Source organism: Amblyraja radiata, chromosome 24 (genome assembly GCF_010909765.2).
Source record: "Amblyraja radiata isolate CabotCenter1 chromosome 24, sAmbRad1.1.pri, whole genome shotgun sequence".
NCBI classification, from domain to species: domain Eukaryota; kingdom Metazoa; phylum Chordata; class Chondrichthyes; order Rajiformes; family Rajidae; genus Amblyraja; species Amblyraja radiata.
Window position 1 is genome coordinate 34,671,953 of NC_045979.1, and position 13,240 is coordinate 34,685,192.

Here is a 13,240-nt window from a genome sequence, read left to right on the forward strand (position 1 = left end):
AAAGTTCTGCAATTGGAGCTTGTGTTCCTGGTCACACTATGCTTGACACTTTCCCAGCATCGCTGACATGCAGTAAATGATTGCATTCATTGCACAACCACCATTGTTACTCATAACAATAAAAAATAGCTCAAAACTGCAAACCAAACCCAAACTGTCTCATTGAAATTTAAGGCACAGTACTCTCGTTATTACTGAAAGACCACTCAGCTAACACTGGCATTTCTAAGTTTGGTTTACTTTAGAGGAACAGTAGGGGTGGAGGCCGGTTCTTTGGATACTTTCAAGAGAGAGCTAGATAGGGCTCTTAAAGATAGCGGAGTCAGGGGATATGGGGAGAAGGCAGGAACGGGGTACTGAATCATGATCACATTGAATGGCGGTGCTGGCTCGAAGGGCCGAATGGCCTACTCCTGTACCTATTGTCTATTGTCTATTGTAACATGCCCTTCAGCCCACCAAGTCTACGGCGACCAGCGATCCCCGCTCACTAACACCATCCTACACACCAGGGACAATTTACAATTATACCAAGCCCATTAGCCTACAAACCTGCACGTCTTTGTAGAGTGGGAGGAAACTGGAGATCTCGAAGAAAACCCACGCAGGTCACGGGGAGAACGTACAAACTCCATACAGACAAGTGCTGTAAGGCAGCAACTCTACCACTGCGCCCCAAGATATTATGATACCTCATGATATTCCAAGTCTGTCTACAGTGAGATACATGAGGACCGTCATACCTGGTCTACTCCATCCATGGAGGTCAAGATCACATTGACTCTCATCTTCCTAGTCGTAGGATTTGACCATTGTGCAGCACGTCTCCGCAGAATCATAGAGGTTATTATGGTAATGAATTAGAATCATAGACTCATAGTTATATAGCACGGAAATAGACCCTTCACTCATCCATGCTGACCAAAATGCCCCACCTGAGTAGTCCCATTTGGCAGCATTTGATCCATATCCCTCCAAACCATTCCTATCCATGTACCTGTCCAATTGTCTTTTAAATGTTGTAACAGTAGCTGCCTTAGCTAACTCCTTTGACAGCTCATTCCATATACCCACTACATTCTGAGTGGAAAGCTTGCCCCTCAGGTTCCTATTGAATCCCAATGAGACAATTCCGAACGCTAGGACTATCCGACACACTAGGGATAATCTACAACTTAGCGAAGCCAGATAACCTACAAATCCACAGTCTCTGGATGGTGCGAGGAAGCCGGAACACACGGAGAAAATCACGCGGTCGTGGGGAGAACGTACAAACCCCGTACAGACAGCGCCCATAGTCACAACTGAACCCAGGTCTCTGGTGCTGTAAGTCCAGCACGTTGTGAAACAGGATGTTTGTCAATGTTCCTTATTCTACATTGGATTGCAAAGTATTAATTTTAAAAAGTGCATCTCCCAACACTGATCTTCAAGGAGGACAGGATTGGGATATGACCATGCAAGTTGTGGATACCCTCACTGGGAACCTGCTACAGTTCAGCTTGTCTTCTGCCCAAAACTCAGCTAACCACAGTTCATCCCCCAAAGTGGAACCGTTGACAATGTGCACGCAACAGATTGCAAAACAGGATATGGGTCAATGTTCCTTATTCTATGTCACATTGCAAAGCATTTGTTCATTCGCGAGGAAGTTTGCACACGGAACAAGTGGTTAAATCAAACAAGAGCAAGTCGTGAACAGCATGAATTGGAGACCGCTTCATCGGCAAACATGGACCTCTCGCTCTCTGGGACCACGATGTTTTATATTCTGCTGTTTCTGACTGTGACTTCAAGTAAGTTTTTCCACTTAAAGCTGAGATGGACAGATTCTTGATTAGTACGGGTGTCAGGAGTTATTGGGAGAAGGCAGGAGAATGGGGTTAGGAGGGAGAGATAGATCAGCCATGATTGAATGGCGGAGTAAACATGATGAGCCGACCAACCTAATTCTGCCCCATTAACTTATGGTCATGGACCATAGCGCAGTTATATGTTAACGTGAAGATTAGCTCTTGTTAATTAAATCAGTGATGATACACTGCTGTTCAGCCAAAGGACCAGGAGCCGAGAAAGGAACCAACTAACTTTACATTTTAGCAAGGGTTAAAATGAACTGTGACAAGAGCATGGGATTTAGCAGAGGATTTAAGAGACATTCAGACTGGCACATGCATGTAAGAGGAAAAATATACAAAGTGCTGGAGTAACTCAGCGGGTCAGGCAGCATCTCTAGAGAACATGGATATGTGATATTTTGGGCTGGGACCCTTCTTCAGACTTATTGTGGTGGGGGGAGGGGGGTGGGGGGATTGCCCCGCTACCTCAATCAGTTTTTAAGAGTCGTTGGCAGGGGCAGATGGATATGCAGGGAATGGAAAGATATGGATGATGAGCAGGCAGATAGGGGTTGGTTGTGGCATCATGTTCAGCATGGCGATTGTGGGCCAAATGGCCTGTTCCTGTGCTGTACTGTTATATGATTTTAGTGAAGATGCCGCAGATGGCTGTGGAGGCCAAGTCATTGGGTAGTTTTAAGGCAGAGATTCTCAGATTCTTGGTGAGTAGTACGGGTGTCAGGGGTTATGGGGAGAAGGCAGGAGAATTGGGTTGAGAGGGAGAGATAGATTAGCCATGATTGAATGGTGGGGCAGACGATGAACCAAATGGCCTAAATGTTCTCTTATAACTCAGGAGGTTATGGGAATATTTTGATGTGATTCTGTAAAATTTCCAGCATTAAATTTCACCCAACAGGTTCCTTAGCAAAGTTTCACTTGATGGTGATAAGAGCTGGCGAGGGAGAAACAGTGACTATAGAATGTCCACACGCTCCGAAAACAGGACACGTCAGCTGGTGCAAAGCCTATTCTCGAGAGAGGTGCCATATAATAGTCAACACTAAGAATGAAGAGGACAGTAGTGGAAGGATATCTATGAGAAGAATCAACGGGTCTGTTTTTGTAACAAGTCAACTTCAGAAGATTGATACAGGAACATACTGGTGTGGAACAATTCAGGCACATGAAATCCTTGCATCAGACATTGTCATGCTGGATGTTTTCACAGGTAAGAGTTTTTACGAAGATTTTAAGACCGATAATATGCTTCACAGATAATATACACTTGGACTGCTGTGCCATAATGAGCATACTGATTGTTATGGAGAGGTGCTGCCCATCCTGCTGAGTTACTCCAGCACTTTCTACGCAAGATTCCAGCATCTGCAGTTCCATGTGTCTGCCGATTGTTAAGCGAGTTTAACTTACAAAGGTGTGTACGAAGGATGCTGGTTTACACCCAACATAGACACAAAATGCTGGAATAACTCAGCGGGACGAGCATCATCCCAGGAGAAATTGAATACTTGACATTTTGGATCGGGGCAATTCCTCAGACTGTAAGTAGGGAGATGGGGAAGAGCTGGTGGAAATAGGGTGGAAGGGGGCAAGGGGGTGGAATGGAGTGGAGTGTTAGTAGAATTTACTTAAAATTAGAGAATTCAACATTCATACCCATGGGTTGTAAGCGAACCAAGCAAAATATGAAGTGCTGTTCCTCCAATTTACACATGGCCTCACTCTGATAATGGAGGAGGCCCAGGACAGAAAGATCAATGTGGGAATGGGAAGGGGAGTTGAAATGGTTGACAAGCGGGACATCCCGTAGACCTTGGCGGGCCGAGCGCAAGTGTTCGGCGAAACGGTCACCAAGTCTACGTTTGGTCTCGCCTCGTTATCTCTCCATCTTCAACATCCCATTAATGAGGGTGCAAGCCTGTGGCACAGTGGAAGAGTTGCCGCCTTACAGCCCCAGAGACCCGGGTTCGATCCTGACCATGGGTGCTGTCTGTACGGAGTTTGTACGTTGTCCCCGGGTTCTCCGGTTTCCTCCCACACTCCAACGTTTGTAGGTTAATTGCCTTCAGTAAAATTATAGCTCATCCCTAGTGTGTGTAGGAAAGTGTTAATGTGCGGGGATCGCTGGTCGGTGCAGACTAGGTGGACTGTTTCTTTAATCTAAAGTAAGGCTTGTGCATCCTTGGCTCTTCCCTACTAAAGCCAACAGTCAGCATCTCTGATCTCTCATACCCTCATTTTGTTTTAATTACAGCAGATTTACGGATACTAAACCGTACCACAGTCAAGGGCGTGAAGGGCAATGCCACCACTATACATTGCCGGTACAAAGCGCAATTTAAAGCATATGAGAAATTCTTGTGTAAAGTCGTCTCTGTGAATAGTTGCAGCATCATAGCGGTGCCTCACGACTACAACAGCAGCAAATTATCAATCAGTGCGGACAAAGTCAACAACTTTGCTGTCACGATCAGGCACACTGATGAAGGAGATGTGGGGGAATATTGGTGTGGGGCCAGGACACCAGTCGACTTTGAGATCTCACAGGTTCAAACCGTGATGTTTAAAGGTATAAATCAACATAAAATTACAATGATTCAACATTTATGTAGATATTCAGCAGCAAACTGTCTTTACTGATATTATATTCCATGTATCTCTCTCCATTCTCGTAAATTGTTGGAGTAGAATTAGGCCATGCGGCCCATCAAGTCAACCCCGCCATTCAATCATGGCCTATCTATCTTTCCCTCTCAACCCCATTCTCCTGCCTTCTCCCCATAACCCCTTACACATGTACTAATCAAGAATCCCTCAAACTCTGCCTTAAAAATATCCATTGACTTGGCCTCCACAGCCTTCTAATTCTTCTCATCTCTCCCAACCTCATATCTTCAAAGCTTTCCCTAATATTCCTGATATTCACCTGAGTTTTACCTCCTTTCTAAGCTCTGATTATGGAATTTATTACTAAATATTTCACTCTTATGTTTATTACTCTGAGACAGACTTTCTAACCCTCTTGTTAATATACATATTGATTGAATTGAAAGATGCAACATGGAAGCAGGCTCTTCGGCCCATCTAGTCCATGCCAACCATCCATCATCCATTCACACTAGATTTATGTTAGTCCATTTTTGCACCTACTCCTTACAGACTAAAGGGCAATTTGCAGCATCTGCAGTTCCTTGAGATTACGTTATATTGTGTTGTAATTGATATGAATTGGTATAATATGTTTGATTTTAACAACCCACCTCAGGAACGATAACAAAACCAGAGGCACCAAGCAACAAAGCAAGGTAAGATTTCTGCAGTCATCCTCAATCTAATCATTATTTACTGATTGTTGTTGGTATTGGTTCAATACGTCATGTTTAGTTTAGAGATAGAGTGCGGAAACAGGCCCTTCGGCCCACCGAGTCCGTACGGACCAGCGATCCCCGCACACTAACAGTATCCTAAACATACCAGGGACAAGTTACATTTATACCAAGCCAATATATTTATGCACGACTTTGGGGTGTGGGAGGAAACCGAAGATCTCGGAGAAAACCCCACGCGGTCACGGGGAGAACGTACAAACTCCGTACAGACAGCACCCGTGGTCAGGATCGAACCCGGGTCTCTGGCGCTGCGCCATTGTGCCACCCCGTCTATTATTCTAAACCAGCATCTGCAGTTCCTCGCATCTTGCTTCCAGTTTCATCCACATTCTAGTTTGTCAACACAAAGAACTGCAGAAGTTGGTGAATACAGAAAAGGGATACAAAGTGCTGGAGTAACTCAACGGGTCAGGCAGCATCGCTGGAGAACATGGATGGGTGACCTTTCAGGTCAAAACACTTCCTCAGATTCACGTTTCGGGTCGACACCCTTCTTTGATCTGAAGAAAGGTCTCAACCCGAAACATCACCTGTTCCCATTCTCCAGGGATGCTGCCCTGACCTGCTGAGCTGCTCCAGCGCTTTGTGTCCTTCCTCATTCTGGTTCAATTTACTGTTAGAGATATTGTTCCTTGTCTCATTGAATGTTTCTCAATCATGTTTTAATAGCGGCACCCCACAGATATGGCACATTATACTTCCACTCGTGTTGGGACTATTGATTGTAATACCGATAGTTCTACTTGTAAAGAAGAGGAAACAGTCAGAAACGATCCCTCGTGAAAGTAAGTAGCCAACAAAATATTTATTTTACAGTTAAAATGATAATTGAACAATAACTGCGTATGGATTTATTATTGTCGTGCAGTGAAAAAATGTTGTTTTGCATGTCACCCAGTCAAATCACACTGAACACGTGTACGTGTAGGAAGGAACGGCAGATGCTGGTTTAAACCGAAGATAGACACAAAAAGCTGGAGTAACTCAACGGGACAGGCAGCACCTCTGGTGAGAAGGAATGGGTGATGTTTCGAGTCGGATGTTCGACCCACCTGAAGAAGGGTCTCGACCCAAAACGTCATCCATTCCTGCTCTCCAGAGATGCTGCCTGTCCCGCTGAGTTACTCCAGCTTTTTGTGTCTATCTTCTGTACACGAGTACATCAGGTGCATAAAATAATATGATGTTACAGCGTCGGAGACAATGCCACTAAACATGTCCAAGGACTGCAAAGAGGCGTAAATTGCAATAAATTATCCCCAGTGTGAGGTTTAGTTTAGTTTAGATTAGGGATACAGCGTGGAAACAGGCCCTTCGGCCCACTGGGTCTGCACCAACAAGCCATCCACTTACACTAGCACTATCCTTCACACACTAGGGACAATTTGCTATTTTACCAAGCCTATTAACCTACAGACCTGAAGACGTTTGAAGTGTGGGAGGAAACCGGAGTTCCCAGAGGAAACCCACGCAGGTCACGGGGAGAATGTATAAACTCCGTACGGACAGCACCCGCAGTCAGGATTGAACCTGGGTTTCTGGGCCGTAACCCCTGTCCCACTTAGGAAACCTGAACGGAAACCTCTGGAGACTTTGCGCCACACCCAAGGTTTCCGTGCGGTTCCCGGAGGTTTTTGCCAGTCTTCCTACCTGCTTCCACTACCTGCAACCTCCGGCAACCACCTGCAACCTCCGGGAACCGCACGGAAACCTTGGGTGGGGCGCAAAGTCTCCAGAGGTTTCCGTTCAGGTTTCCTAAGTGGGACAGCCAGGGAGGCAGCAACTCTACCACTGCGCCACCGTGCAGGACTGGTGTACGTGTGATCGCTGGCCGAAGGGCTTGTTCCTGCGCTGTATCGCGAAACTAAACTAAACATGTTCCGTGCGAGTGATGGAAGGCCGGGACACCAGAGGCCACCGAGACATATTCCAAATAGTGTCGCTGGATGCTATACGCCGATCTGCAAGATATCGGCGAGACCCAGCGCAGACTGGGAGATCGTTTCGCTGAACACCTTCGCTCAGTCGGCGTTGACCCACGCAATCTCCCAGTTGCCATTAGTTAACTCCCCTTCCCATTCCCACACTGACCTTTCTGTCCCGGTCCTCCTCCACTGTCAGAGTGAGGCCAAATGCAAATTGGAGGACCAGCACCTCATATTCCGCTTGGGCAGCTTACACCCCAGCGGTATGAATATTGAGTTCTCTAACTTCAAGTAACTTTTGCATTCCTTCTCTCTCCCCATCTGGTTGTCGCACTAGTTTCACTGTTGTCCTGCTGAGTTTCACTGTTTGTATCAATAGACAATAGGTGCAGGAGTAGGCCATTCGGCCCTTCGAGCCTGCACCGCCATTCAATGTGATTTTGGCTGATCATCCCCAATCAGTACCCCGTTCCTGCCTTCTCCCCATATACCCAGACTCCGCTATCTTTAAGAGCCCTATCTATCTCTCTCTCTTGAAAGTATCCAGAGAACCCGCCTCCACCGCCCTCTGAGGCGCAGAATTCCACAGACTCACAACTCTCTGTGAGAAAAAGTATTTCCTCGTCTCCGTTCTCAATGGCTTACCCCTTATTCTTAAACTGTGGCCCCTGGTTCTGGACTCCCCCAACATCGGGAACATGTTTCCTGCCTCTAGCGTGTCCAAACCCTTAACAATCTTATATGTTTCAATAAGATCTCCTCTCATTGTCACTTTCCCCACAGCCACCAATGGACCATTGTGGGCTCCACATTTCCTTGATCATCGGTGCTGGCTTTGATCCGTCTTTTTACGAGCCTTTCATGCCTTTATTTTCTGTACTTTTTCATATCTCTCGTTTCCCTCTCCCCTGACTCTCAGTCTGAAGAATCAGGTTTCAGTGGTGGGTCTTGAACCCACATCCACGAGCGTCTCCTCAGTGTATGAGTGTGAAAAGGAAGTGGTACTCGGTTGCTGAGACCGGAAAGTAACATGTGGTTGCAGCTTCTGGTAAAGTTCTCGGTTGGTTAGTGGGAGGGGGGAGGGAGCATGAGTTGCGGAAGAGAGTGGGGAACTGAGATGTGTGCTGCGGTTGGCACCTCATCACAAGCGGAACAAACCTGCTTCCAACCACATCCATCAAGACGCCCACCATCTCCTTGTTCCCCAGAGCTACAGTATTTATTTTTTTAAGAGAAACCGTGTGCAAACAGGGCCTTTGGCCCACCGAGTCCACACCGACCAACACTCACCCACACACTAGTTCTATCCTACACATTAGGGACAATTTACAGAAGCCAATTCACCGACAAACCTGCACGACTTTGTAACGTGGGAGGAATAGATACAGCATGGAAACAGGCCCTTGCGCCCATTGAATCCGCGCCAACCAGCGATCACCCCTGTACACGAACACTATCCTACACACCAGGGACAAGGTACAATATTACAGGAGCCAATTAACCCACAAACTTGTACGTCTTTGGAGTGTGGGTGGAATCCGGAGCACCCGTAGAAAACCCACATGGTTACAGGGAGAACATAGAAACATAGAAAATAGGTGCAGGAGTAGGCCATTCGGCCCTTCGAGCCTGCACCGCCATTCAATATGATCATGGCTGATCATCCAACTCACTATCCCATCCCTGCCTTCTCTCCATACCCCCTGATCCCTTTAGCCACAAGGGCCACATCTAACTCCCTCTTAAATATAGCCAATGAACTGGTCTCGACTACCTTCTGTGGCAGAGAATTCCACAGATTCACCACTCTCTGTGTAAAAAACGTACAAACTCCACACAGACAGCACCCGTAGTCAAGATCGAACTCGGGTTTCTGGCACTGTGAGGGCAGCAACTCTACCATAGCTTTATGGCCAGCACTGCGGGGCAACATTTAAAGGAGACGCGAGGGGCAAGTGCGGGGAGATTCGGAGACTCCTGGAACGTGATGCCAGGGATGGTGGTGGAGGCAGATACGATAGTGGTGTTTAGGAGGCTTTTAGATAGGCACATGGATATGCAGGGAATGGAGGGATGTGGATCACTTGAAGGCAGAGGGGATTAGTTTAACCTGGCACCATGTCGGGCATAGACAATGTGGGCCGAAGGGCCTGTTTCCTGTACTGTATTGTTCAATGTTTTTTCTGCTACTCGGGGAAATATGAGAACTATTGTTATTCTAAATTACATGCTGTTACCTGTTTTGCAGATGGTTGCAAAAACTCAGAAACTCCCACCACAGCCAAGGTAAGAATGTAGAGCTGTATGAAACCATTCTGTATTATTTCTCTTTACAAATTCTGAACACGATACATCTCTTCTTTACACGTGTTGAACTGTAGAGGCTGATTTACAGAACAAGACAGAGGGCTGGAGTAGCTCAGCCGGTCAGGCAGCATTTCTGGAGAACATGGATAGGTGACATTTCAGGTCGGGACCTGTGAGCCTGAAGCAGGGTCCTGACCGATTCATATTCTCCAGAGATGCTGCCCGACCCGCTGAGTTAATCCAGCACTTTGTGTCCTGTCCTTTAACAAATTACAACGCAATACTGCCCTTTGATTCGGTTTCTCTCTCCACGTTTGCTGCCTGACCTGTTGAGCATTTCATAGACACATAGAAACATAAACAATAGGTGCAGGAAGAGGCCATTCGGCCTTTCGAGCCAGCACCGCCATTGATTGCGATCATGGCTGATCGTCCCCAATCAATAACTCGTGCCTGCCTTCTCCCCATATCCCTTCATTCCACTAGCCCCTATAGCTCTATCTAACTCTCTCTTAAATCCATCCAGTGATTTGGCCTCCACTGCCCTATGTGGCAGGGAATTCCACAAATTCGCAACTCTCTGGGTGAAAAAGTTTTTTCTCACCTCAGTCTTAAACGGCCTCCCCTTTATTCTAAGACTGTGGCCCCTGGTTCTGGACTCGCCCAACATTGGGAACATTTCCTGCAGTTAGTTTATTTGTTTAGAGAAACACCGGGGAAACAGGCCCTTCGGCCCACCGAGCCCGTGCCGACCAGCGATTCCCGCACATTAACACGGCCCTACACACACTAGGGACAATTTTACATTTACACCAAACCAATTAACATATAAACCTGAGGTACACAAAAAAGCTGGAGAAATCCGCGGGTTTCGGCCCGAAACGTTGCCGTTTTCCTTCGCTCCATAGATGCTGCTGCACCCGCTGAGTTTTTCCAGCTTTTTTGTGTACCTTCGATTTTCCAGCATCTGCAGTTCTTTCTTAAACACAACATACAAACCTGTACGTCTTTGGAGTGTGGGAGGAAACCAAAGATCTCAGAGAAAACCCACGCGGCTCACGGGGAGAACGTACAAACTCCGTAGAGACAGCGCCTGTAGTCGGGATTGAACCCGGGTCTCTGGCGCTGTGAGGCAGCAACTCTACCGCTGCGCCACCCTTATTCTCAGATTTCCACAGTATTTTGCTTTTGTACTTAAACATCTAACTGACGTTTTTTCGTTTCAGTCTGAAGGAGAAACTGAAGATACGATTGCATATTCCACCGTGACCATTCAGTCGTCAGCTCAGACCGAAGCAAGCCCTGCAATTTATTCCAATATTAAGGATCTAAAAGAGCAAAATGAAGACGTCAAGATCCATTCGGTAGAATCGGTGGAATATTCTGCTCTGGTGTTCCGATCTTAATGTCATTGCTCCATCTTCCATAAACATCTCAAGTTAACGCCATTCTCGTAAACATTTACATTTGCAACGTGGAAACAGGCCCTTTGACCCATCGAGTCCACGTCAGCCACGGTCACCCGTTCACATTTCAACAGAGTTCTTAAGAAATTACTTACAGGCAAAAATAAGTATGTCCAAGATCTAGAGTCGAGATCACTGAAGTTTGCTTGGATGGTAATCTTTGTTTGGCTTTCTAGTTTTAGATATAGTGTGGAAACAGGCCCTTCAGCCCACCAAATCCACACCGAGCATGGATCATCTTTGGTCACTTGTTCTAAGCTACACACTCGGGATAATTTTTACACAGAAGCCAAACCCGCACGTCTTTGGAGTGTGGGAGGAAACCCAAGCACCCGGAGAAAAAACCCACATGAAAACAATTGCCTCATGGATAACGCACTTCCTGCTTGAAATCTCAGGCATAACTTTGACAAACAAGAGGATTTACCCAAAACAGAAAGTGTTTTAAAAAAAAATATATTACAATAAACAGCGATATAACTCGTGGCTCTGAAATGCTGGAGAAAAGAAGATACAAATAAAATAATGACGACTGCTGTGTGTGACAATGGGGAGAACATGCAAACTCCCTTCAGGCAGTACCCACAGTCAGAACCGAACCCGGTTGATTGAATGGCGGAGTAGACTTGATGGGCCGAATGGTCTAATTCTGTTCCGAGAACTTATGAACGATTCTACTTGAGGGGAACATGAGGAAGGAAACAACGTTTGTTCCCCACTGTATCTCAGTCAGTACACGTGAGCATAAACCAAGACATCTACTCTACGCTTCACTCATACACACTATTGCAGTACTCCTGGTCTACATGAAAGGCTTAGAAATACGAGGAAGGATTATTTCTATCATGCAAGAATGGCAGCCAAGCATACCCTTGGTCATCCCTATTTGTCACGTGGAAGGTCAACTCTGACACCATGAGATAATATCAGGAGCAGCAGGAAGAAATCAAAGTTCAATCACATGACTAAACAAGACAGATTTCCACAAGGATCAAAGCGATCTCTGCAATAACAGGTTGTAATTAAGAGGTATGGAGAGGCTACAAAAGTTGTCTATATCCAGCCTGATGATAAATCTAGGTTTTGAGCAGACAAAACAGAGTGCTCACGACTCAAGTGCGAGAATCCTAAAGAACAGAAACAGGCCATGCAACTCAACTTGCCCATGATGCCCCATCGAAGCGAGTCCAATTTGCCTGTGTTTGATCCATTTCCCTCTAAACCTGCCCTGTCCATGTACCTGTCCAAGTGTTTTTTAAATGTTGTTTTAGTGGGTCGGGTACTTTTCGGCGCCGCTGTTTCGGTGCCTCCGTTTATAATATCTGTACTCATCAGAACCCTAACCCTAACCTCTGTAAATACTTCCAGATAAATTAAAGTGTTCCATGCGTCAGTACACACCGGGATAGTGAATTCCAGAGATTCATCGCCCTCTGCAATAAGTTCCTATGCCAAGGATATTGCAAGTGAGATCAGCTTTATGTTAACAGGTTTGGAAATTGGTTTGCACTGGCCCACCGCTGTGGCACCCTAACCCTAATCCTAACACCCCGAAACGGAGGCGCCGAATGGTACCATTCCGGTTTTAGTACCCGCTTCAACTATCTCCTCTGGCAGCTCGTTCGATGTAACCCACCACCCCTTGAGTGAATAAATTGCCACTCGGGTACCTATTAAACCTTTCCCCTCTCACCTTAAACCATGGGTTCCCAACCTTTTTCGTCCCGTTTACCCCTGGCAACTTTTTTCTACTTGTGTATGGCACGCACATCCTAAAGTTGTAGGACAACTTGGTCTATTTGATCTTATTTGATTGTGCACGCCAGGTTGATTGCATTGGTCGAAACAGGGCGGATCACGTGAAGGTTACAATCTTCCACCCCGCTGGCAACTTTAATAGCACATAACAATGTTATTTCACTTATTTATGAACAACTAATGATGAACAGATACCGGTATACCAGAACCAAACACAGTCGGTCAATGAGAACAAATATGTACAAATATATCCAGAATCAACAAATTTACCCCCTGGGTAGGCGAATTTTACCCCAGGTTGGGAACCCTTGCCTTGAACCCATGCCCGCTGGTTCTTGATTCCTCTACTCTGAGCAAAAGACTCGGGGTATTCATCCCATCAATTTCCCTCATGATTTTAAACACCTCTGTAAAATCACCCCTTATCCTCCTGTGTGTTTAATTGTCATATGTACCAGCAAAGCAACAAATAAATTGTTCAAGAACTCTTAGAAAAAAAGACCACTGTGGTTAATGTGCTCATTTGTTTTCCAACT

General features: G+C 46.0%; 1 protein-coding gene across 1 annotated transcript; it reads left to right on the top strand.

Moving 5' to 3' along the window:
• The first annotated feature begins 1,657 nt into the window (after nt 1-1,657).
• Nucleotides 1,658-11,762, top strand: LOC116987015 (polymeric immunoglobulin receptor-like). Its single transcript, XM_033042893.1, has 7 exons — nt 1,658-1,796; nt 2,758-3,069; nt 4,114-4,428; nt 5,125-5,164; nt 5,918-6,033; nt 9,422-9,459; nt 10,707-11,762. The coding sequence occupies exons 1-7, from the start codon at nt 1,733-1,735 to the stop codon at nt 10,884-10,886; spliced, it is 1,065 nt and encodes a 354-aa protein (XP_032898784.1). The 5' UTR covers nt 1,658-1,732; the 3' UTR covers nt 10,887-11,762.
• Nucleotides 11,763-13,240: the final 1,478 nt, after the last annotated feature.